The sequence below is a fragment of the Neovison vison genome, chromosome 3 (genome assembly GCF_020171115.1).
Source record: "Neovison vison isolate M4711 chromosome 3, ASM_NN_V1, whole genome shotgun sequence".
Classification (NCBI taxonomy): domain Eukaryota; kingdom Metazoa; phylum Chordata; class Mammalia; order Carnivora; family Mustelidae; genus Neogale; species Neogale vison.
Window position 1 is genome coordinate 93,096,399 of NC_058093.1, and position 24,835 is coordinate 93,121,233.

At 37.8% G+C, this 24,835-nt stretch overlaps 1 protein-coding gene across 2 annotated transcripts in view; it reads right to left on the bottom strand.

Moving 5' to 3' along the window:
* Window positions 1–8,798, bottom strand: part of HNMT (histamine N-methyltransferase) — a 45,766-nt gene extending 36,968 nt beyond the window's left edge. The window contains exons 1-2 of one of the 2 annotated variants that reach the window (XM_044242559.1): window positions 8,674–8,798; window positions 7,641–7,787 (exon numbers count right to left, since the gene is read on the bottom strand). In XM_044242559.1, coding sequence (XP_044098494.1) covers window positions 7,641–7,777 — 137 coding nt within the window. In that variant the 5' untranslated portion in view covers window positions 7,778–7,787; window positions 8,674–8,798. Of the gene's footprint in view, window positions 1–7,640; window positions 7,788–8,017; window positions 8,272–8,673 lie in introns of those variants that run through there. The other variant, XM_044242558.1, reaches the window with a different exon arrangement.
* Window positions 8,799–24,835: the final 16,037 nt, after the last annotated feature.

The following is a 24,835-nucleotide window of genomic DNA, read 5'->3' on the forward strand; positions in this document are numbered from 1 at the left end:
TCTCATTAGATGCAAAAAAGCATTTGACAAAATTGAACACCTATTCATGTTATAAACTCTGAACAGAGTGAGCTTAAAGGAAACATACCTTAACATAACAAAGGCCATACAGGAAAAACCCACAGCTAGCATTATACTCTGGTGTAAAGTTGAAAGCTTTTCCTCTAAGGTCAGGAACAAGATAAGGATGTCCACTCTTACCACTTTTGTTCAACATAGTACTGAAGTCCTAGCCACAGCAAGCAGACCAGAAAAAGAAAAGGCATCCATGTTATTAAGGAAAAAGTTAAACTGTCACTCTTTATAGATATGATATTTTATGTACAAAAACCTAAAGATGTACTAAAAAACTATTAGAGGTATGAAACCAATTCAGTAAAGTTGCATGATCCAAAATTAATAAAAATCTTTTCCATTTCTGTACACTAGTAACAAACTAGCAGAAAGAGAAATAAAAAGGCAATCCCAATTACAATTGAATTAAAAAAGAATAAAATATCTCAGAATAAATTTAAACAAGGAGGTGAAGCATTTATCCTCTGAAAACTATAAGACACTGATAAAAGAAATTAAAGGAACAGAAATAAATGAAAAGATATACCATGCTCATGGATTAGAAGAATTAAAATTGTTAAAATGTCCATATGACCTAAAGCAATATACAGATTTAATACAATTTCGCTCAAAATACCAATAGTGTTTTTCACAGAACTAGAACAGATAATCCTTAAATTTGTAAGGAACCACAAAAGACCTCAAATAGCCAAAGAAATCTTGAGAAAAAAACAACAAAGCTAGAGGTATCACAATCCCAGATTTCAAACTATATTACAAAGTGATAATAATCAAAAGTATATGCTACTAGCACAAAAACAGACACATAGATCAATGGAATGGAATAGTAAGCCCAGAAATAAATGCATACTTATATTCTCAATTAACCTATGACAAACGAGTCAAGAATATACAATGAGAGGGTTTCTGGGTGGCTTAGTTGATTAAGCATCTGACTCCTGGTTTAGTCATAATCTCATGGGTCATGAGATTTTGTTCCATGTCAGGCTCCATGCTCAGCAGAGAGTCTACTTGAAAGATTCTCTCTCTGCCATGCTCTCTCACTCTAAAACAAACAAATAAATCTTAAAATAGAACAAGGAAGGTCAGTCTCTTCAATAAATGTTACTGGGAAAACTGGATAGCTACATGCAAAAGAATGAAACTGGATCATATTCTCATACCATAAGGAAAAATAAACTCAAAATGGATTAAAGACCTGAATATAAGACATGAAACCATAAAAATCCTAAAAGAAAACATAGGCAGTAATCTCTTGGACATAAGCCTTCACAAGATATTTCCTCTGTCTCCTCAGATAAGGGAAACAAAAAGCAAAAATAAACAGTTGGGAGTATTTCAAACTAAAAGGCTTTTGCATGGCAAAGAAACCACCAACAAAACAAAAGGCAACCTAGTGAATGGGAGTAGATATTTGCCAATGACATATCCCATAAAGGGTTAACATCTAAAATATATAATGAATGCCTACAACTCAACAGAAAGAAAGAAAGAAGGAAAGAAAGACAGAAAGAAAGAAAGTCCGATTAAAAATCTTAGAGGAGGGGCGCCTGGGTGGCTCAGTGGGTTAAGCCGCTGCCTTCGGCTCAGGTCATGATCTCAGGGTCCTGGGATCGAGTCTCGCATTGGGCTCTCTGCTCAGCAGGGAGCCTGCTTCCTCCTCTCTCTCTCTCTGCCTGCCTCTCTGCCTACTTGTGATCTCTCTCTGTCAAATAAATAAATAATCTTAAAAAAAAAAATCTTAGAGGACCTAAATAGACATTTTTTCCCAAGAGGATATACAGATGACCAACAGACACATGAAAAGATGCTTAACATCACTAAATGTCAGGGCAGTGTAAACGAAAACCATAGTGAGATATTCCTTCACAACAGTCAGAATGGGTAGTATCAAAAAGACAAAAAATAGCAAGTGTCAGTGAGGATGTGAAGAAAGGGGAACGCCAGTGCACCGCTGGTCAGAATGTAAAATGGTTCAGCCACTATGGAAAACAGTATGGAAACAGTATGGAAAACAGATTCCTAAGAAATTAAGAATAAAAATACCACACAATTTAGCAATTCCACTTCTGGGTATTTACCCAAAGAGAAGGAAAACACTAAATAAAGATATACGCTCCCCTATGTTTATTTAACCATTATTTATAAAAGCCAAAATATGGAAACAACCTGAGTATGAATGGATGAATGGAGAAATATGTGATATATATACACACAATGGAATATTACTCAGCCATTTAAAAAATGAGATCTTGCCATTTGTGACAACATAGATGGACTTAGAGGGTAGTCTAAGTGAAATAAAGAAGATGGAGTAAGATAAATGCCTTATAATTTCACATATACATCAGATCTAAAAAACAAAACTAACAAAGAGGCATCATCAACAACAACAACAATAACAACAACAAGAAACAGAAGCAGACTCATAAATATAGAAAATAAACGTGGTTGCCAGAGGGTGGGGAGTGAGGTGTTGGATGAAATAGGCATGGGGTTTAAAGGATACAAACATCCAGTTATAAAACAAATAAGCATGGGAATGCATGGGAATATAGTCAATAATACTGTAGTAATTTATGGTGACAAATGGTAATTATACTTACTGTGGTACATTGTGTACCTGAAACAATATCAACTATACTTCGATTAAAACTAAAGAAAAAAATAGAGCTCAGTATACGGTTCTAGTACTGGAAATGGAATCGGTTGATTTATTGGGAGGTAGCGGTAGGACTTGCTTTTGACTGATGCTAATAAAAGGGAAAAGGGTATTATGACTGACGAATTTCCAGCTTGGGTGACTGCATATGGTGAAAAAAAAGAAGCTGGAGAATATAGTTTGAAGGCAAGTTTGTGTTTTGTCAGTGTGCTTTGTATTTTGTTTTTTCTTTTTAATCGGAATTCTACAAACATTTGAATATGCAAGATTTAAGTTGAGTGGGAGACAGATCGGGTCAATGATGTATTCTAGAGAGTTAGCATCATAAAGTTATGGTCTAACTAGGAGACTGGATTCTACCACCCAAGTATACTGCAAAGATTAGACAAGTAGTAGGATAATGATGTAATGCCAACTTTTAAAAGTCACTGGTTTATGGGGAACACACAAAGGGGACAAAGAAGAAAACAGTAAAGCTCAGAGAGGATAGACTCAGAGAAAGAGAAAGCCATTAGTAGTGTTAACAGTAGCAGAGTGTACTACCAAAAAATAAAGAGGAATCATCTCCATTGAATTTGGCAATATGAGTTTCTTTGATAATAGTTTTAAAAAGAATGTTGAGGGCAGAAGTCAGATGGCAGTGAGATTAAAAGTGAGCTGAATAAAGAGAAATAAGATCTAGAGATTGTTGTACTATAATGAAAGGGTGAGAATGGAAAGGGAAAACAGGAACCGGGAGTGGTATTTATGTGGACTCTAGCTTTGCAGCTGCTTTTTTTCCCCTGATGTGAGAGAGCCTGGACAGAGTAGTAGAACAAAAACAGATTGAAGCCAAGTTCACAAAGGATAGATTCAAGGACACCTATGAATGAATTGCCTTCCTTAGTTCTAATTATCTTCCCACTCATGATCATAGTCCTAACACACCCATCCGTATCTATGGTCTTGGTTAATTCTTAAAACTGCTTTATATCTGTAGATAGCATAGTGAAGCCATGGAGCACAGCACCAAGGTTGAAGCCATGGCCTACTGATATATTACCTTAAGCAAGTTATTTAATTTCTCTGCATCTTTACTACCTATGAAATAGGATAATAATAACACCTACTGTATAGAATTTTAATAATAGTATCTAGTTTAAGGAACAGCTGTGGGGATTAAGTGATTTAATTCACGTAAATCTCTTAGAAATGTGTCTGCACATGACAAGCACTCAACATGTAATAGGAATTGTTATTGCTAATTGTCCAGCAATTGTCAAGCAATTGTCCAGCCATAACTAAGTGATTTCACTCTTTGAATCTTCACAATTTTTCTATGAATTAGACACTATGATGAACCTATTTCACACATTATGATGAATAATTATTGAAAACTTACCATTTTCCAGCCAGGGATCTAACTGTATAACATATAGGGGTGCCTGGGTGGCTCAGTCATTAAGTGTCTGCCTTCGGCTCAGGTCATGATTCCACAGTCCTGGGACTGAGCCTGGCATTGGGCTCACTGTGCAGCAGGAAGCCTGCTTCTCCCTCTCCCATTCTCCCTGCTTGTGTTCCCTCTCTCACTGAGTCTCTTTCTATCAAATAAATAAGTAGAATCTTTTAAAAAATAATAAATGTATAACATATAACAACAGCAACACAATTTATTATTTACAGCAATATACTGGAACTCTCCCCGCCGGCACACTTTGCATCCAAATGGGGATTGTTTCGCCAAGGAAACAAACCATCTTAGTGAATAAACTTACAATACTGACCTCCGAGAATCTCTCAGTAAACAACTGAATTCACATCCAATTCCTACAGTGAGTCACCCACTCAAACTTCACTTACATACACAAAAAGGATCTGAACACTTTTTTAGTGTCTCACTATTGATTGGATGGATAATCAAATCACATCAGGTAGCTAGGGAGTTCCCCTAACATGAGAGGGACCAAAAGAAACAGAAAAAGAGCACTCAGAAGAAATATGCAGAGAACAGAGGAAAATTTTATAATAGATAAAAAAGGTATTACACCTGTGAAAGATGAACAGGCTATAAAAAAGAACATTTTTGAAAATTAAAACTATAATAGTAAAAAAATTAATAAAAGGGCTATAAAATAAAATTGTAAAAATTGGATATGTAAGAAGAAAATTAGGGAATTAATTCAGAAGGTCTGGTGTTTGATGAATATAATATCCAGAAAGAAAATCAGAGAGAAGGGATGATAAAATAATACCAAATTTCCCTGAGATGAAAGATCAAAATCTTGATTGAAGTGGCCCAGGGACTACCCACAAAAATGTGTGAAAAAGGAATGCCTGGGTGGCTCAGTCGGTTAAGCCTCTGCCTTCAGCTCAGCTCATGACCCCAGGGTCCTGGGATCGAATCCTGATTTGGACTCCCTGTTCAGTGGGGAGTCTGCTTCTCCCTCTGCCTACTGTTCCGCCTGCTGTCCTCTCTCTCTGACAAATAAAATCTTAAAAATAAAATGTGTGAAAAAGTCCCACACTACAACTCATCTTAAAATTTTAGAATACCAGAGAGAACATCCTTAAAACGACTAAGTAGGGAAAACAAAAACAAAACAAAACAAAAAGGTCACAAGCCAAACAAGAACAATTTGTAGGACATTGGATTTCTCAATAGAAACTCTAGTTGCTAAAAGAAAATGAAAAAATACCTTTAAATTTCTGATATAACATTTCAGGATAGCAATTGCTATCTAATAAAGATGACCATAGATTGAAGTTACTTTTAAACATAACAAAATCTCAAAGAAGTTTACTTTTCATGCACTCTTTCTGGGGAAGCCTTAAAGGATAAGAAGAAGTGGTGGGGAGGGCAGGACAAGGTCGAGGATGATAAAAGTCTAAAGAAATCAAGAAAAGAATGACATGAGAACCAGAATCAGGATATTCAGTACTGCAGAGAGGAGAAGAGAATTTCTAGAAGGTGAAATAAATTCTATCAATAATTGTATGGCAGATCACCAGCAAATCACCAGAGTGGAAAAGATGAACAGAGTTCCAGAAAAAATGTTCCCATGGGGAAAAATTAATGATGACTTGATTTGTTGGATTATATTGAGGGAAGATTAATCCTTCTGCTTGGGGTACAAGTAGTGACAGGTATATTGAAAACTAAGAAAAGAAACTAAAATCAAAACAATAGTTAACTCTAGGAAAAAAAAAACAAAAAGTACCTGAAAGGAAATGTGATTGTAGTATAATGTATCATTCAATTATGTATAATATGTACACAGGCAAAATGATATAAACATTCAAATTATTGAACCCAAAATTTTGACATAAATATACTGACATGATAGGGAAGGAAATGTATGTGTTTATTTAGCTATTTTAATACAGTAAAATTAAGAAAAAGAAGAATAACATGTTATTTAGAATTAGGAAAGAAAATTTCATAAGAAACAACTAAAATACTTCAAAATGTTGAAAGTGGTTGCTTCTGAGAGGGGAGTAAATAGGGCTAGGAACCAGTTTTTTGTTTTTGTACCACTGCAGTGCTAATTTAGTTATGCTTTTGAAAGTTCTTCAGTCTTTCACAGATTCTACATTCAGTATTTCAAAACAGACTGTGGACACCATGAAGATAGGGGTCATCATTCATTATGTTATATCCATTCACGGTGCCTCTTCGAACCACTGATGACTAAAGAAAACCAAGGGTCTGGATAAGCTACAGACATGAACACAGACCTTTAGTACTGCAAAAGAATTCAGAAATTAACTTATAATCTTTAATTTTGAAATGAACAAAAAGATCCAAAGAAGTAAATTATTAGTTCCTAGATAAGAAGTTACCTGTATTTGAGGTTGCTTTGATTTTGGCATCATTGTTCTAATACTTACTAATTTTTAATAAATTATGTAACACTCTATTTAAAAAAATTTAAAACTGAACCATGAAAAATGTAAAGGGAAATGGAATTTCACACACATCCAACAATGCCTGCTTTCATCAGGCAGAGGTACTGTCCTGGTGAAAGAATTTCAGGCCTACAATAGAGAAATCCAGCAAAAGATAAAGTATCAGTTTTCTTTGCTTTCGCAAATTGGATCCACAGTCAGTCATTTCTTCCAGTTTTCTATCATTATTTCCTGAAGCAGAGTAAGTTACAGCAGTCCACCCCCAGATAGGTGATTTGATTATCTTTAGCATGTGGAATCTTTTACTCTCATAATGCTTATCAGCTCTGGCACAAATTGAACACATTAATCACCCAAAAAAAAAAAAAAAAAAAAAAAAAAAGTCTGCAAGAAGGATAGGAACTAGTGAGTTTCACTGATAATGGGAAAATGCTTTTTTTTTTTTTAAGAACCACATTGCTAATATTAAGTTGAAAGGAAAAGGCGGTTTTTTTTTTTGTTTTTTTTTTTGAGAATGATAACTGTAAGAATGGATAAGGAAGTGAATTTAAATGGATATTAGGAGAACCCAGAAGCACCCTTTCCTCAATCCACAGGGGTAAACAGTATTTGGTAACTATTTATATTTTATTCTAATCAAAAGAATACTAAATTCTGGATTTGGTACGTTTTTGAAACGCGAAATCTGGAGGACTGAAAAATCTGAGCTCAAAGATTTGCATCTTTTCCCAAAGGAACATGGATGTATGCCTTCAAATAGTTAACGCTTATCTCCGCGCAGCTGGAAATCCTGCACAAATCGGAGCCTTTGAACAGAGAAAGCGAGCATCTAACTAAAGCACTGCAGGAGAAGGGGCGCAGGGGTGGGGGTGGGGGCGAGGAGGGCTGGGTGGAAGCTGCTATCAGTAGCTCCTTCTTATCCCCGCGCCCAGCCTGCAGGGCTGGGCTCGACCCATCTATCATTGCACACCAGGAGCCGGAGGCTTGTCTTTTTGACAAAAACGTCCTTTTTTGTTACCTTGCTATTATTCCTGGCAGCTTCTTGTCCATGAATTCCTGCATGCACTGGTGTTCCGTGGAACTGTTGAGAAACCTCCGAAAAGATTCAACGTATCTGTTGTGGTCAGAAAACAAGCTCCTCATGGAAGATGCCATGTTTGCTTTTCTGATGGAAGACAGAGAAGGAAGTTTAACTTCCCCTCCTTTTCTTCCCAGTTCCTTATTTCTTCTCCTCAACAGAACCCTTTCCCTCCCACCCTCCCTCCCCCACAAAAAAAAAAAAAAAAGAAAAGAAAAAGAAAAAACAAACATAAAAAGGAGAACAAAAACAAAACAAATAAACAAAAAAAAAAAAAAACCCAAAACAAAAACAAAACAACACAAGACAAAACCCACCAAAACCTGCTTTGAATTTAACAGGCACTGAAGGCTGGTGTGCAAATCTCATTATTACGTCAGTCATTTGTACAGGACTTTGGCTGCTACTTTAACCCTTACACTGTTGTTTTGTAAGAAAGGGAGGTGGGAAAGTAAAGCAATAAATCCACTGCTACAACTTGTTTGTTAACGCTTGAAGTTCAGAAAGTCAAAAACACAGACTGGATTCTAATAATATCCTGTTTGTGAGCAGCTGCCAGACATAAATTCCAAGTGGTATAGTGGCGGCTTTAAGGGCAAAAGGCGACAAGCACAGGGATAAACACCCATGTAAAGGGCTAAAGACCATTTTCAGAAATCTACCCGGGTTGAAATCTTTGACAGATTTCCTCCTCCTGCCTCCGAGCTTTCTATAGGAGAATTTCTTGCCTTCCCCCTGCTCAGTACTTGAACTTTTACACTCCTGCACTGCCTTTCTTCAAATGCTGTTGTGATTCAGGAAGTCTCTTTAGCATAAACCATGGGGAAGGAACTATTAACTAGTAGGTCTGAGAAGCCTGCTGGGGGCAGTGAAGGGAATGAGAGATCACTCTCTGGGCACAAATGCAGGAGAAAGGGTAAAGCCAGCCAAGTCTGTAGGAATTCCCCAAGTGCTTCTGAGCATTGGATCTTACCTAGGGTTGGATGAGCTTCTGGTGGCCCAGCGTTGTCACCAAAGGCGCAAAGTGTTAGAATATCCACATGCTGGACTTTTTACCCAGGATAGGTATTTAAAAAGACCACTCCCAGGGCACCTGGGTGACTCAGTCAGTTAAGTGTCTTCGCTCAGGTCATGATCCCAAGGTCCTGGAAACCAGCCCAGAATCAGGCTCCTTGTTTAGTAGGGAATCTACTTCCCCTATCTCCCTTGGCTCCCCTCTCCTCTTCCCTGATTGTGCGCTCTCTCTCTCTCTCACTGTCTCAAAATAAATGAATAAAATCTTAAAAAAAAAGAAAGAAAGAAAAGAAAATCACTCCTCCAGCTTAGGATGTTAATAACAGTATCTATCTCAGGAAAGGTTTTAAGAATTAATGAGTTAGTTCCTATACATCTCTTAGAAGTGTGTCTGCCTGAGCCATTCCCATGCTCTGATTAAGTTCCAAAACTGCCCTCCAAGCATTCAATACTCCCAAGCCCTCTTTTATAAGCACTTCATGGTCACACTACTCTTGGAGCTGTACCTTTACCTTAGGAGAAAATGGGAAATCTGGAAAAGCAGATTGATGTGAGTGTAGTGTGAAACTGTGTGACCTTGGCTGAAACAGAACCTTCTGTTTGCTCATCAGTAAAATGGGAACAGTGAATTAAATCTCGTGGGGTTAAATCTCCTGGATTCTTTTATATCATGATTAGCATATTGTTACTGCTCATGTAAGGGGCAGGCCAGTCCCCTCTGTAATAAGAAAACAACAAGAGTTGCCATTTTACTTACAGACACTGAAAGCTGAGTTTCATATCATTTTCACATGTCATGAAATACTATTCTTCTTTGGATTTTCTCCAGTCATTGAAAAAAGTAACAGTTATTCTTAGCTCATGGGCTGGATGAAAAACAAGATGCTGGGCTGGATTTGGCCCACCAGCCCTAACTTAGCTCCTGGGACTGCATATAGACAGACAGACATATGCTCCTTAACTCGTGTGTCTATCCACCCAGCCTGGTTCTTCCTCAAACTGACTCTCACAAGCTTCTGGTTCTTCATTACGATCTCCCACTCTTCCCTTTAGAGCTAATCCAAGTGGTTCATTCACATATTCATCTCCTAAACAAATATTTAGTAAGGGTATACTGCGTGAAACTCGGTTGTGAAGAAATGGCATTGACCTTACCTTCAAAAGTTCCTACCAAAACCTACTTCTAACTAAAACTCACTCTTCCCCTGAGACTATCACCTGGCCCATTGCCAAGTCTTCCTCAACAATCTGTTCTTCATTCATTTCTCATTTGGGATTTCTTCCCTCTTATTGCCTCTATCCTACTTGAGATTCTCCTTTTTTTTCACCTACTGCACCATTTCCATACTGACCTCCCAATCTTAGGAGTCACACAGATCCTAGCCAATTGTATCCTCACTGCCAAATTCAGTCTTCTAAAGCACGGTAATGATAAAGTCACTCCTCTCCCCTCACATGTGAACTGTCTCTCCACCATTACCCACATTAAGTCTAAAGCTCATTCTTTGACTCTCCCACCCCAAATCATCCAGACTTGTGTTTCATTTTCCTTTAAGCCTTGCTAGTGCATGCCTTCAAACTGTGCTACGTCTCTGGATATATCCCTGTACTTTCCTGCCCACAGCTTCTCCATGCAGTAGCCCCTCCTTGACTAATGCCCTGCTTCTCCTTTTACCCTGCTCACCAAAAATGTTCCCACTCCTCACGTGCTACCACTTCCATGAAGCCTTCCATATTTGCCTCGAAAGGCTTAGGTGTTTCTTTTTGTTTGTGGGTTTTTTTGTGGGTTTTTTTGTTTGTTTGTTTGTTTTTGGTTTTTTAGTGCTCTTAATTTCAGAGCCTCTTACAACTTCGAAGGCATTTGTTCTTGTATTATGGTATGTTAATGCATCTGCCTTCCCTCCCCCGCAAGTCACTATGTGATTGCCAGCTAATAAAGACGGACTGAGTCACAACTGTGCACAATAGTTCAGTTAGTTTTAAAAGATTAAAATTTTGCTTGATCACTTTCAGTATTGAGATACTCTCCACTGTCAGTCTTCATCCTTTACATGACTGGTTCTGATTGTTAATAATAAAACTGTAATTCCACTTACTGAGTTCTTATTATGGGCCCGGAGTTATATGAGTATTTTCTATTTTAGTGTAGGATTTTTACTTCGTAGTAGCTCTGTGGGCTTGCCTATCTGACAGATGAGAAAACTGAGATCCCAAGAGGTTGGGTCCTTTCCTCAAGGATCCTAGTAAGGAAGGGGCAGGACTGGGAATATAATTCTCCTTTGTCAGATACCCAAACCAGTGCTGTCACAAACTCTATGTTCAGCCCAAATCTGCCTCCTTATAACTTATACATGGTATTCCTGTGTCTGGCTACTTAATCTACATGGAATGATTCTAATTTCTTCCCCGTATAACACCTATTGAAAAATTTGAAATTGGCTCATAGGATAGCCCTACTCCTAAAGGTATCTCTTTCCTAATTCCATAATTCTTAGTTTATTTGGACTGCTATCACAAAAATGTTACACACTAAGTAGCTTAAAAAGCAAGCATTTATTTCTCAGAATTCTGCATATCTGAGTCTATGTGTGTGTTTCTCATATATGACATTCTAGTCAAAATCTACAGATGCTGGCAGATTCAGGATATGGGGAAGGCTCATTTTCTTGTTCTTAAACAGACATCTTCTAACTGCCTCTTCACATGTCAGAAAGGACAGGAAGTTCTCTGGAATCTTTTATAAGCGCACCAATCCTGTTCATGAGGCCTCTATACTCATGACCTAATCACTCTTCAAAGGCCCCCACCTCCCAATACCATAACGTTGGTGGTTAATATTTCAACATATGATTTGGTGAGTACTCAGATACTTGGTCCATGACAGTTACTAATTATTTCATTTCCAATATAGCTTTATATAATCCATTATGCTAGTTTCTTCCTTTGGACATACTAGTTTGTCAGGGATTCTTTAAAAAATTGGTGTCTACAAATAAACACGATATCCCCAAAATTGTCTAATTGATACAGATTATTAGGGTCCAGGTTAGACTAAACTGATATTTCTCAATGATGTTCTGCCCAACCCAAGTTCTTTCAGATGTAACTTGCTGTCTTACAAAAAAAAAAAAAATGGGTTCATTAGATTTCTCTGATAGTTATAATGCATACTAACATATGCATACTAACATATTAAAACTTTATAAAACCTTTGCCACATGCCCTGTTGAAATGCAGATATGCCATGTCTGTGGCATTTTGGCATTTCTCTGATTAGTCTTTCAGCCCCTCCACAAAAAGGAAAATCTTGTTGCTTTCAGTGTGACTTGCACTTGACTAAATGCTGGTTTCAGTAATCACAACTTCCTTTCTACAATTACAAATAGACTATCTGCTTCATAATTTATAATGAATCTGGAATGTCCAGGGGATTAAAACATCTAGCAGGCTGGTTGGAATTACTAAATTTTATGAATCCTCTTTTCCCCTCTTTCTTAAAAATTGGGACAACAGTCTAGCAATCTATCATTTCCTGTGACTTCTCAAAGGTTACTGACAATAACATCATTTTTGCTCTTATAAATTATTTCAGTACATTGGGATGTGATTCTTCTAGGCTTTGAAAGATTGTCGTAGTTAGAATTCTTAGATGTTCTCATCACTCTTTGGGGCTTCTCTCCTCTATTACTTACGATATATTACGCTGTTACTGTGTCAAAGTGCCTTTCACACATTATCTCATAATACTCTTAATCCTCTAGGAATGGAATGATTGCTATCATCAAGCAAGACTCAGAACAAATAAGTTGTATGAAATCATGTAACACATGAGAAAAGAATCTGGATTCAAATTCATTTTGTTTAACGTCATGGGCCATTTCTTAAAAAATTATATCACACTATTTCTTACCACTCTGTACATTTTCAACTTGATTATTTTCCATGTTAGAGAACTCTGGAACAATGACAACAAAAAGATAGAGTAATTCTGTATTCTTCCTGTCATCAAGTAATATAATATTATCCATGCTAGGTCAACAAGCAAACGGTATCCCTTATTTAGTTTTTTTAATTTTTTTTTAAAAATTTTTTATTTGAGTATAGCTGATATGCAATGTTACATTAGTTTTAGGTGTATAGCATAGTGATTTGATAAGTTTATACATTATGCTGTGTTCACCACAAGTGTAGCTACCATCTGTCCTGATATATCACTATTAATGGAGGATAGTAGCAAGTAAGGCAGGCAGGGGCAAAGGACCCCCATCCTAAGAGGAAACTACCTTTAAAAGGGAAAGGAACCTGTCCTGTTACTCTACATCATTCTGGAAGGAAACCTCCTCCTTTTCCCACGTGAACAACTACCTGATAGGTAGATAAGCAGTGGACAAAAACTGAATTGGGTGACAGGTACAGGGAGGCTTAATCAGATTAAGCCGCTGCCTTCAGCTCAGGTCATGATCTCAGGGCCTGGGATCGAGTCCCGCGTCGGGCTCTCTGCTCAGCAGGGAGCCTGCTTCCTTCTCTCTCTCTGCCTGCCTCTCCATCTACTTGTGATTTCTCTCTGTCAAATAAATAAATAAAATCTTAAAAAAAAAAAAAAAAAAAACAGCCTGCCAACATTCTCCTAAAAACCCTTAGACTTAGAAGCCCTAATGGGAACCATCTCAGGCCCCCTCCCTCTTCAGGAGCTTTGTACTATCTCTCAGTAAATTTTGCTGCTCACCACTCTTCTCCTGGTCTATCTCTTCATTCTCCGAAGCCACCTGACCAAGAACCACAGGCAGCAAAGGAAAAGAAATCCTGAAACACTGTTACAATATCATTGACTATATTCCTTATGGTGTGCATTTTTTTCCTGTGACTTATTCTTGCCAAACTGGAAGCATGTATCTCCCCCTTCCCTTCACCTATTTTTTCAAACTCCACACCCCTCCCTTCTGGAAACAATCAGTTAGTTCTCTGTATTTATAGGTATTATTCTGCTTTTTGTTTATTTCCCTTTATTCGTATGGCTTTGTATGTGCTATATCAAAAAACAAACAAATAAATAAAAGAGGAAGAAACAGTAGCAAAATGCCAATGGTGTGAAAATGTTGGGGTTTGGGAACAATCAGTCAAAGAAGAATTCCTGAGTTATCTTTGGTGCAAAAAGTGTGGTTTTACTAAAGAATGGGGACAGGACCCATGGGCAGAAAGAGATGCCCTGAGGTCAGGAGGAGTGGCTGATTATATTCTTTCAAGTTAGGAGGCAGTTAGGGATAGCACAGTCTCTAAGGAATTTAAAAACAAGGTTTCTAGGATCTTGAGGGGCTAGCTATCACTAGGATAAGGTCATTTACTACTGTCTCATAAAACCTTACAGTCCTGAGACCCTTCAGAGGTATATCAGTGGGTCGTATATTTGGGGGATGATTACAAATATTTATCTTGGGGGGATAGAGAGGAAGGAAGTTTCCAAAGTTATTTTTAATAGGATTTTGGAGGCTGGGCTAGTGTCAAACTGAAGTTGCCTTTTGCTTTTAGCTAAGTATTACCCTCAAAGTAGCTAAGCTCCACAAGGAAGATTACTTGAGATAGCTCAAGTACTTGTCAATGGACTGCAAGGGAAATTTATTTTTTTTTTCCTTTGTTCTCCACATCATTCTCCCCTGAATAATTTTGACCCTTAAATCTTCAAGGTTGCGAGAGTGGAAGGTCTCATCTTCTAGAACTTCTTCCTTCTGAATAGGGGCATAGAGATGTCCCTGCCTATGGGTCAACATTGATCAGTCAGGGACTTATATGTATAGGAGTTATGAAAGACAGAGGCGGCTGAATCCAAGGGAGACCACATATATAAAATTTCCCTCAGTACAAAGGATCACCTGTTGGCTTGAAGATGTGGCAGTGGTGGAGTCTGGGCACCAGGTGGAGAAACAGGGGAGAAAACAGCAAACCATGATTAGAGTAACAAAAAGAAAAAGAAAAACAAATCAGAGTCAGTTGACAAAAATCCTCTTCCAATCTAGGAGTTTAAACAATCACTAAAGGAAAAAGAGAGATTATTTAAAGCACCTACCCACCTTTGGGTATTCATAGAATCCTGGCACATGTTTATGGTCATCTGAGGTATATACATAACACTTTGTTTTAATAAAGTATAGGTTCCTCCTTGAGCTGCAGTCAGGATATCAGGGATCATTTGGTTTTGGAGGGTCACCTTCTGAATTTGTGCATGACTACATGTCTAGCTTAGTTCAAGGTAGTCACTGTATGCCTGGATAAGGCCTCTATTTGCAATTTTATATCATAAGAGGCAGCTCCTGGGACATATACAGCTAAGGGATAAAACCATTTGATGTTTAGCCTTAACAATATCCTAATTATGAGGATTCACTGGCAAGTGAGAGAACACTTGTCTGGGTATATGGGTATCCCCAAGTATAACACCCAATACAATAATAAAGAAAGAGGGTTGTCCATTATTTACACAAGTCCATAGTTAATCTTATGGAGTGGTTGTCCTTTGGATTTTAAGGAGTGATTTTGTTATTCAAGCCACACAGAATTGGTCAAGGTGCTACTTGAGTTACACAATTCTTGGGGAGAAAATTCATCCCATTTTTTCAGTTGCTCAAATAGTCATATGCTCATGGGATCATGTTACTATCCCCACAAAATAACAAACATGAAAACTGTCTATACATGAGCTATCATGGCAATATCTCTTATATTTACCTCAAGTTGTCTAGGTTAGGCAAACAACCAATACTCAAAGTTAATCAGAAATAGAATTTAACATCCTTAAAATGCATCACTGAAACATAATTTTTCTCTCTAGAATCACCCTTATTTCCAGATATAGCCAAATTGAAACAATTCTGCTTGCAAAACAAGTCCAATTTTAACATAGTTGGCCTAATTAGTTACATGAGCTCAGTGAGAATTGTAATTGGCCATATAGAACTTTCAAAACTTGCTTTGCTGGAACTCTTCATAAGGGATCTAGATTGAACTTTTAGTAGTGTCTTTAGGCCAGAAACTAAGCTAAATACTTGCCATGAGATATGACTGCAATACCTGTAGATTTGGGTGAATTCATCTTCTCAAGGTTCCCAAAGCATCCTGACATTCCTGCACCTTCTAGGAAGTGGCATTCTTTCTTTACCTGGTAAGACTGCTGGGAACTTGGTAAGCAAAGTATCAGGCCAAGATTTCTGAAGGTCTTTGTGGCTCTGTGTTTCACAAAGTCAACCTCAATTCCTTAAAGCTGTCTGGTCATATCTGAGTCTATGTGTGTGTTTCTCATATATGACATTCCAGTCAAACCTTGGTAAAATAACCAATTTCTCCAATGGTGTCCTATTACAAGGAGAACAGATTCTTATTGAATTTATGCAAACAACTATGATTGCCATAAAAGAAAGAATACTTACAGAGACTTTTTGAACTTCAGAGGATTCAGGTAGAGAGAAATGTTTAACACTTTAATTCATTCAAGGAATATTTTATCACATTTCTGTAAGTCATAGATATCTTAAGAGAAAGTTTCTTTAATGTGGAAAAACAAACATTAGAGAACCAGCAGTGTTTCAAACAAGAGTCACAAAACTATAGTCCTCTTCTTTGGTTCAGTTAGAATTAGTTACTAATTCTTATCAGTTTGAATGTAGCTTTTTATTTAGTTCTGAAATTCTTACCCATTTCTTCAAATTTTAGGATTTCAAAGATGCCAAATACGTGTATTTTCCTAAAGTCCTTTTAATGAATCTTCTTAAAGATGAAGCATATTTCACAAGAGCATCAGAACAGTCATAAATAACAAAAACTTAGAAATGGACACTGTTAATGAGATGATACAGAGTTCATTATGATGTAGCTGACAAGAAAATTCAGTTATTTCTGTAACACATAACACTTGAATAATCAGAATATTGACTGATGATCTTATACCAGAAAGTGACTTACCAAACAAGCAAGACTAATTAGTCAGAGACTTTGTTTATAATTTAAATCTTGGGGAAGTTTGTTAAAACCTTAGAATATTTTAAAGCAGTTCATAAGTAGGGGCTACAGATCATTTAAAACCTGGTAAAAATAAAACATAGAAACTGGTTTTTTTCTGGATCAACAAAGAAAACAGAAAGCTTTGTTTCTATTTTCTTCTCAGAGCAGACCGACAATCCAAGAAAACTTTTTTTTAAAAAAATTGACAGAGAGAGAGAGAGAGAGATCATAAGCAGGCAGAGAGGCAGGCAGAGAGAGAGGGGGAAGCAGGCTCCCTGAGGAGCAGAGAGTTGGGCATGGGACTCAATCCCAGGACCCTGAGATCATGACCTGAGCCAAACGCAGAGGCTTAACCCACTGAGCCACCCAGGCACCCCAAAACTTTGTCTCTTTAACAGAGAGAAAGCAGAATTCCAGTTTTATACCAGTGTATTTTTAAAACCCATTCATTTTAACTTTAGTCCATCCTGGCCACACAAAAAAATATATTTACAAAGATTTCCCTTCACAAACCTTCTACAACTTTCTTGTGCATTCAGATTTTGTCCCAAGCCATTTCTCTCCAAATAACCAATCTCATTTTAGGACAAAATTACTATTTACCTTCAAAAAATGTGTTCCTATTTCTCATACATCTCCTACTTTCCTACATGCTGAGTTGCTTTCCTTATTTCCATCAGTCTTAACTCTTAGAAACCTTGGTCTCCAGTGAAAACTAAGTAGTAACCAATTGTGTATTGTTAGTCCAGAATTCTTTAGATGGCAAATTTATGAATCAATTAAGCACAAATAATCTTCCAACAGGCCCAATTATCTCTAGTTTCCTTGCAGTAAGAAGTCAAAAGCACATCCTACTTGGAAAAGACCTAAAATGTCCAATGAATTCAATCCCAATTTATCACCCAAGGAAAACTTTAAAGTTTCTGGCTACCAAAGACTTTGAAAACTTCTTAGCCATTATTCACAAAGAATTTGAGAGAGAGAAAATTAACCTTCATTTTAAGTCATCTTTTTGCTAACAAATTGCAACAAACATAATATGAGCCTATTTGACCTTCAGTACACCTTGGTAGAACAAAAGTTTCATATTTAATGCTGATGACTTCAAAGACATGTCTATTTTAATTAAACCAACAAGCTTAAATTAGTTTAAATATTGAGTTATGTTCTACCTGGGTCCACTTGAAAGCCCATCAATTTGTTCCCCATTGTTCATTTTTACCTGGGACACCGGTGGGGATATCTGAAGTAGGTAGTGTAAGTCCTTGGGGGTGGTCTTTGCTCCTTTATAGCAGAGTTAGAAGGAACAGGTGCCAATGGCACCAGAGACACTCAGGCTGGTGTAGGAACCAGTTATACAGACCACGCCAAAGGTGGTGCAGAAATAGGAAAAGTGGAAGGAGGAGCAGAAGAGGGGAAGTGCTGCCAGAAGACAAAGAAAGAGGACTCCTTGTTCTGGTCAGCTCAGACAGATGAGCAGAGGCCAAGCTTTTTTCCAATAAAGTGGAAATACACAGTCCATGTTTGGCCAGAGAAGACAGGGAATGTCTCTGAAACAAAAAGGAGTTGTGGCATTTGCTTGGGAATATTCCTTAAAGTCCTCATCCCGAAGGAAACAACCACAGTTGGTTGGTTAATAAGCATTAACCCAGGAAATGAATGAGGAAGAATCACCCACATCTATTAAGAGAAGTCACAGTGAAAAAGGGGGAACATCCCTGCCCCCTTTGTTAGAGATGGCCTGTGTTTCCTCTAGCAACATGAGTTCAGTCAGGAGGAGGCCTATTTAGACAATATATCTGGATGGAGTTTACTGGCCTGGTTAGTGACCAAACACATTCCACATGAGGCCCTTAGGTCTGGATTCTGATTTAGAGCCATGAAGGCCAGGACCCGGTATATCTGTGTCCATTTGCCCTATTTCCTACAGATGAGATCTAACTAATAGTTCATACTGAGGCCATCCAGTGTTACAGAAGATTAGTTCTTTCTTAAACTTTGCAATCTGAATTATTTCCAGTGGATTAAAAGGTATTCCAAGGGAGGGTCTTTGGGAACTGAAGAAGGCCTTGCCTTGCTGTGCTGTTGCCTTGCCTCATGAGACTGAAGACTGTGCTGTGAAGAACTTGTCATTTTTAACCAATGGAAAATACTAGAAAAGTTTTACAATTGGAAGTTGCCCAATTTTGTAATTTAAGTAGTTAATAGGAGACATTGATGGAAAACAGTAGAGATTGAAATCCATCATGGTCTAAGTAACATTTTAACACAGGTAGTCTTTACAACCAAATTCCCTAGGAAATGGTTCCTGGTTGAGATTTATTTAGTTGAGTGTTGGTTTTTATTGGCTCTGAGTGGAGGTCTTGTGGTCAGAAGTGGCTTGACCAGAGATGTGGATGGGATTACATTAGACCAATGAGGGGGAACACTCACACAGGAGTCTTAAGGTCAGCAGCTGTCCTGGTGACTTAGGTGACTGTTCCATGCCCAAGACAGACAACTTTGTATAATGACAGGAATAAAGAGAGGGCATCAGACTTCTGGGTCTTATTACTATTCTGACCAGGGTATTAAATTCCAGCTAGGAGAGGCAGGCTTTCTCCTTCCCATGGGGTAAACATGGGCCAGAGGATTGCATCCTGAGAAACTGACATAAAAGTGTACCAATAAGACAGTACTCCTTGAAAATCCCCTGGAATGAAAGTAAAGGAAGAGGAGAGAATGCACTCACCAAGTCTGTACCGAGACACGGAATCTAGATGAGAAGACTCCAGCTGGATGTTTGGATGCCAAAATGATGTGAAAATGTTGGGATTTGGGAGCAAGCAGTCAAGAAAGAATTCTTGAGACATTTTGGTGCAAAAGGGTGATTTTATTAAAGCAGAGGGACAGGACCCACACTGGGGTTGTGAGGAGTGGCTGATTATATACTTTCAAGTTGGGAGGGGTTGGGATATCCTAATAGTCTCTAAGGAATTTGCAAGCAAGGTTTTTCAGAACCTTGAGGGGCTAGCTGTTCTTCGGATAATGTCGTTTACTGCTATCTAGTAAAACCGTATAGTCACAAGACCCTTCAGATGTATATCAGTGGACCATATATTTGGGGGATGATTACAAACATAAATCTTGTGGGGTAGAGATGAAGGAAGTATCCAAAGAGTTGTTTTTTTTTTTTTTTTTTTTAAATTTGTTTTGTTTTAAGTAGGCTCCACATCCAGTGTGGAGCCCAGCCAGGGCTTGAACTCATGACCCTGAGATCAAGACCTGGGCTACAAGAGTAGAACACTCAACCAACTGAGCCACCCAGCCACCCCGGCATCCCTCAAAGGGATTTTTTATAGGGTCCTGGAGATTGGACCTTTTTGTTTAGCAAAATATTAACACCAAGGCTGCTAAGCTCCATGAGGAAAGTCATTCTGCCTGTCTCAAGTTCTTGCAATGGGCTGCAAAATGGAAATTTAATTTCTTTTTTTCTTTTGCCTTTGTTCTCCACATCACTAAGAACCCATTTTACTGTACACAACATTCTTCAGCTATCTTTATTCACGCTGGTCTGTAGTCTTTTGAACATTGTGCTTAGTCATATGCACCATTGCGTAACATATATGTAGATGATAATGACAATGTTGTTAAACTATCTTAATCAAATATTTAGAAGAGTCCCATTTTATTTTCTCATGAAAGACAAGTAGGTATTTTATACAAACTGATTGGTTCATTTGATGTGCTGGTTTATTTGAAAATTAGCAGGCAGTTTTACCCAACTGTGATCTTGAAGGGAAGTTTTAAATTACAGTACATAAAAACTTAGAGCTCAGTTAGATTGGTAATGTCAGGTAAATATGATAGATACTAGAATCTTAACAGGACATTTGGCTAAGTTTCTCATAAGTGTAGAAATAAGCCAAGAAGGGAGAGACTTTGGTGCTATACAAGCTTAGCCTCTTAGTAGATAAATGATGTTAGGGAAATGATGTAACTGCTTTTTTAAAAATTTTTTATTTTTTATAAACATATATTTTTATCCCCAGGGGTACAGGTCTGTGAATCGCCAGGTTTACACACTTCACAGCACTCACCAAAGCACATACCCTCCCCAATGTCCATAACCCCACCCTCCTTCTCCCAACCCCCCTCCCCCCAGCAACCCTCAGTTTGTTTTGTGAGATTAAGAGTCACGTATGGTTTGTCTCCCTCCCAATCCCATCTTGTTTCATTGATTCTTCTCCTACCCACTTAAGCCCCTATGTTGCATCACCACTTCCTCATATCAGGGAGATCATATGATAGTTGTCTTTCTCCGCTTGACTTATTTCGCTAAGTATGATACGCTCTAGTTCCATCCATGTTGTCGCAAATGGCAAGATTTCATTTCTTTTGATGGCTGCATAGTATTCCATTGTGTATATATACCACATCTTCTTGATCCATTCATCTGTTGATGGACATCTAGGTTCTTTCCATAGTTTGGCTATTGTGGACATTGCTGCTATAAATATTCGGGTGCACGTGCCCCTTCGGATCACTACGTTTGTATCTTTAGGGTAAATACCCAGTAGTGCAATTGCTGGGTCATAGGGCAGTTCTATTTTCAACATTTTAAGGAACCTCCATGCTGTTTTCCAGAGTGTTTGCACCAGCTTGCATTCCCACCAACAGTGTAGGAGGGTTCCCCTTTCTCCGCATCCTCGCCAGCATCTGTCATTTCCTGACTTGTTGATTTTAGCCATTCTGACTGGTGTGAGGTGAAATCTCATTGTGGTTTTGATTTCTATTTCCCTGATGCCAAGTGATATGGAGCACTTTTTCATGTGTCTGTTGGCCATCTGGATGTCTTCTTTGCAGAAATGTCTGTTCATGTCCTCTGCCCATTTCTTGATTGGATTATTTGTTCTTTGGGTGTTGAGTTTGCTAAGTTCTTTATAGATTTTGGACACTAGTCCTTTATCTGATATGTCGTTTGCAAATATCTTCTCCCATTCTGTCAGTTGTCTTTTGATTTTGTTAACTGTTTCCTTTGCTGTGCAAAAGCTTTTGATCTTGATGAAATCCCGATACTTCATTTTTGCATTTGCTTCCCTTGCCTTTGGCGATGTTCCTAGGAAGATGTTGCTGTGGCTGAGGTCGAAGAGGTTGCTGCCTGTGTTCTTCTCAAGGATTTTGATGGATTCCTTTCTCACATTGAGGTCCTTCATCCATTTTGAGTCTATTTTTGTGTGTGGTGTAAGGAAACGGTCCAATTTCATTTTTCTGCATGTGACTGTCCAATTTTCCCAACACCATTATTGAAGAGGCTGCCTTTTTTCCATTGGACATTCTTTCCTGTTTTGCCGAAGATTAGTTGACCATAGAGTTGAGGGTCTATTTCTGGGCTCTCTATTCTGTTCCATTGATCTATGTGTCTGTTTTTGTGCCAGTACCATGCTGTCTTGATGATGACAGCTTTGTAATAGAGCTTGAAGTCTGGAATTGTGATGCCACCAACTTTGGCTTTCTTTTTCAATATCCCTTTGGCTATTCGAGGTCTTTTCGGGTTCCATATAAATTTTAGAATTATTTGTTCCATTTCTTTGAAAAAGATGGATGGTACTTTGATAGGAATTGCATTAAATGTGTAGATTGCTTTAGGTAGCATAGACATTTTCACAATATTTATTTTTTCAATCCAGGAGCATGGAACATTTTTCCATTTCTTTGTGTCTTCCTCAATTTCTTTCATGAGTACTTTATAGTTTTCTGAGTATAGATTCTTAGCCTCTTTGGTTAGATTTATTCCTAGGTATCTTATGGTTTTGGGTGCAATTGTAAATGGGATAGACTCCTTAATTTCTCTTTCTTCTGTCTTGTTGTTGGTGTAGAGAAATGCAACTGATTTCTGTGCATTGATTTTATATCCTGACACTTTACTGAATTCCTGTACAAGTTCTAGCAGTTTTGGAGTGGAGTCTTTTGGGTTTTCCACATATAGTATCATATCATCTGCAAAGAGTGTTAGTTTGACTTCTTTGCCGATTTGGATGCCTTTAATTTCCTTTTGTTGTCTGATTGCTGAGTCTAGGACTTCTAGTACTATGTTGAATAGCAGTGGTAATAATGGACATCCCTGCTGTGTTCCTGACCTTAGCGGGAAAGCTTTCAGTTTTTCTCCATTGAGAATGATATTTGCGGTGGGTTTTTCATAGATTGCTTTGATGATATTGAGGTATGTGCCCTCTATCCCTACACTTTGAAGAGTTTTGATCAGGAAGGGATGCTGTACTTTGTCAAATGCTTTTTCAGCATCTATTGAGAGTATCATATGGCTCTTGTTCTTTCTTTTATTGATGTGTTGTATCACATTGACTGATTTGTGGATGTTGAACCAACCTTACAGCCCTGGAATAAATCCCACTTGGTCGTGGTGAATAATCCTTTTAATGTACAGTTGAATCCTATTGGCTAGTATTTTCGTGAGAATTTTCGCGTCTGTGTTCATCAAGGATATTGGTCCATAGCTCTCTTTTTTAATGGGATCCTTGTCTGGTTTTGGGATCAAGGTGATGCTGGCCTCATAAAATGAGTTTGGAAGTTTTCCTTCCATTTCTATTTTTTGGAACAGTTTCAGGAGAATAGGAATTAGTTCTTCTTTAAATGTTTGGTAGAATTCCCCCAGGAAGCCGTCTGGCCCTGGGCTTTTGTTTGTTTGGAGATTTTTAATGACTGTTTCAATCTCCTTACTGGTTATGGGTCTGTTCAGGCTTTCTATTTCTTCCTGGTTCAGTTGTGGTAGTTTATATTTTTCTAGGAATGCATCCATTTCTTCCAGATTGTCAAATTTGTTGGGGTAGAGTTGCTCATAGTATGTTCTTATAATAGTTTGTATTTCTTTGGTGTTAGTTGTTATCTCTCCTCTTTCATTCATGATTTTATTTATTTGGGTCCTTTCTCTTTTCTTTTTGATAAGTCTGGCCAGGGGTTTATCAATTTTATTAATTCTTTCAAAGAACCAGCTCCTAGTTTCATTGATTTGTTCTATTGTTTTTTTGGTTTCTATTTCATTGATTTCTGCTCTGATCTTTATGATTTCTCTTCTCCTGCTGGGCTTAGGGTTTCTTTCTTGTTCTTTCTCCAGCTCCTTTAGATGTAGGGTTAAGTTGTGTACCGGAGACCTTTCTTGTTTCTTGAGAAAGGCTTGTACCACTATATATTTTCCTCTCAGGACTGCCTTTGTTGTGTCCCACAGATTTTGAACCGTTGTATTTTCATTATCATTTGTTTCCATGATTTTTTTCAATTCTTCTTTAATTTCCCGGTTGACCCATTCATTCTTTAGAAGAATGCTGTTTACTCTCCATATATTTGGGTTCTTTCCAAACTTCCTCTTGTGGTTGAGTTCTAGCTTCAGAGCATTGTGGTCTGAAAATATGCAGGGAATGATCCCAATCTTTTGATACTGGTTGAGTTCTGATTTAGGACTGAGGATGTGATCTATTCTGGAAAATGTTCCATGTGCACTAGAGAAGAATGTGTATTCTGATGCATTGGGATGAAATGTTTTGAATATATCTGTGACGTCCATCTGGTCCAGTGTGTCTTTTAAGGCCTTTATTTCCTTGTTGATCTTTTGCTTGGATCATCTGTCCATTTCAGTGAGAAGAGTGTTAAAGTCCCCTACTATTATTGTATTATTGTTGATGTGTTTCTTTGATTTTGTTATTAATTGGTTTATATAGTTGGCTGCTTCCACGTTGGGGGCATAGATATTTAAAACTGTTAGATCTTCTCGTTGGACAGACCCTTTGAGTATGATATAGTGTCCTTCCTCATCTCTTATTATAGTCTTTGGCTTAAAATCTAATTGATCTGATATAAGGATTGCCACTCCTGCTTTCTTCTGATGTCCATTAGCATGGTAAATTCTTTTCCACCCCCTCACTTTAAATCTGGAGGTGTCTTTGGGCTTAAAATGAGTTTCTTGGAGGCAACATATAGATGGATTTTGTTTTTTATCCATTCTGATACCCTATGTCTTTTGATTGGGGCATTTAGCCCATTAACATTCAGGGTAACTATTGAGAGATATGAATTTAGTGCCATTGTATTGCCTGTAAGGTGATTGTTACTGTATATTATCTCTGTTCCTTACTGATCTA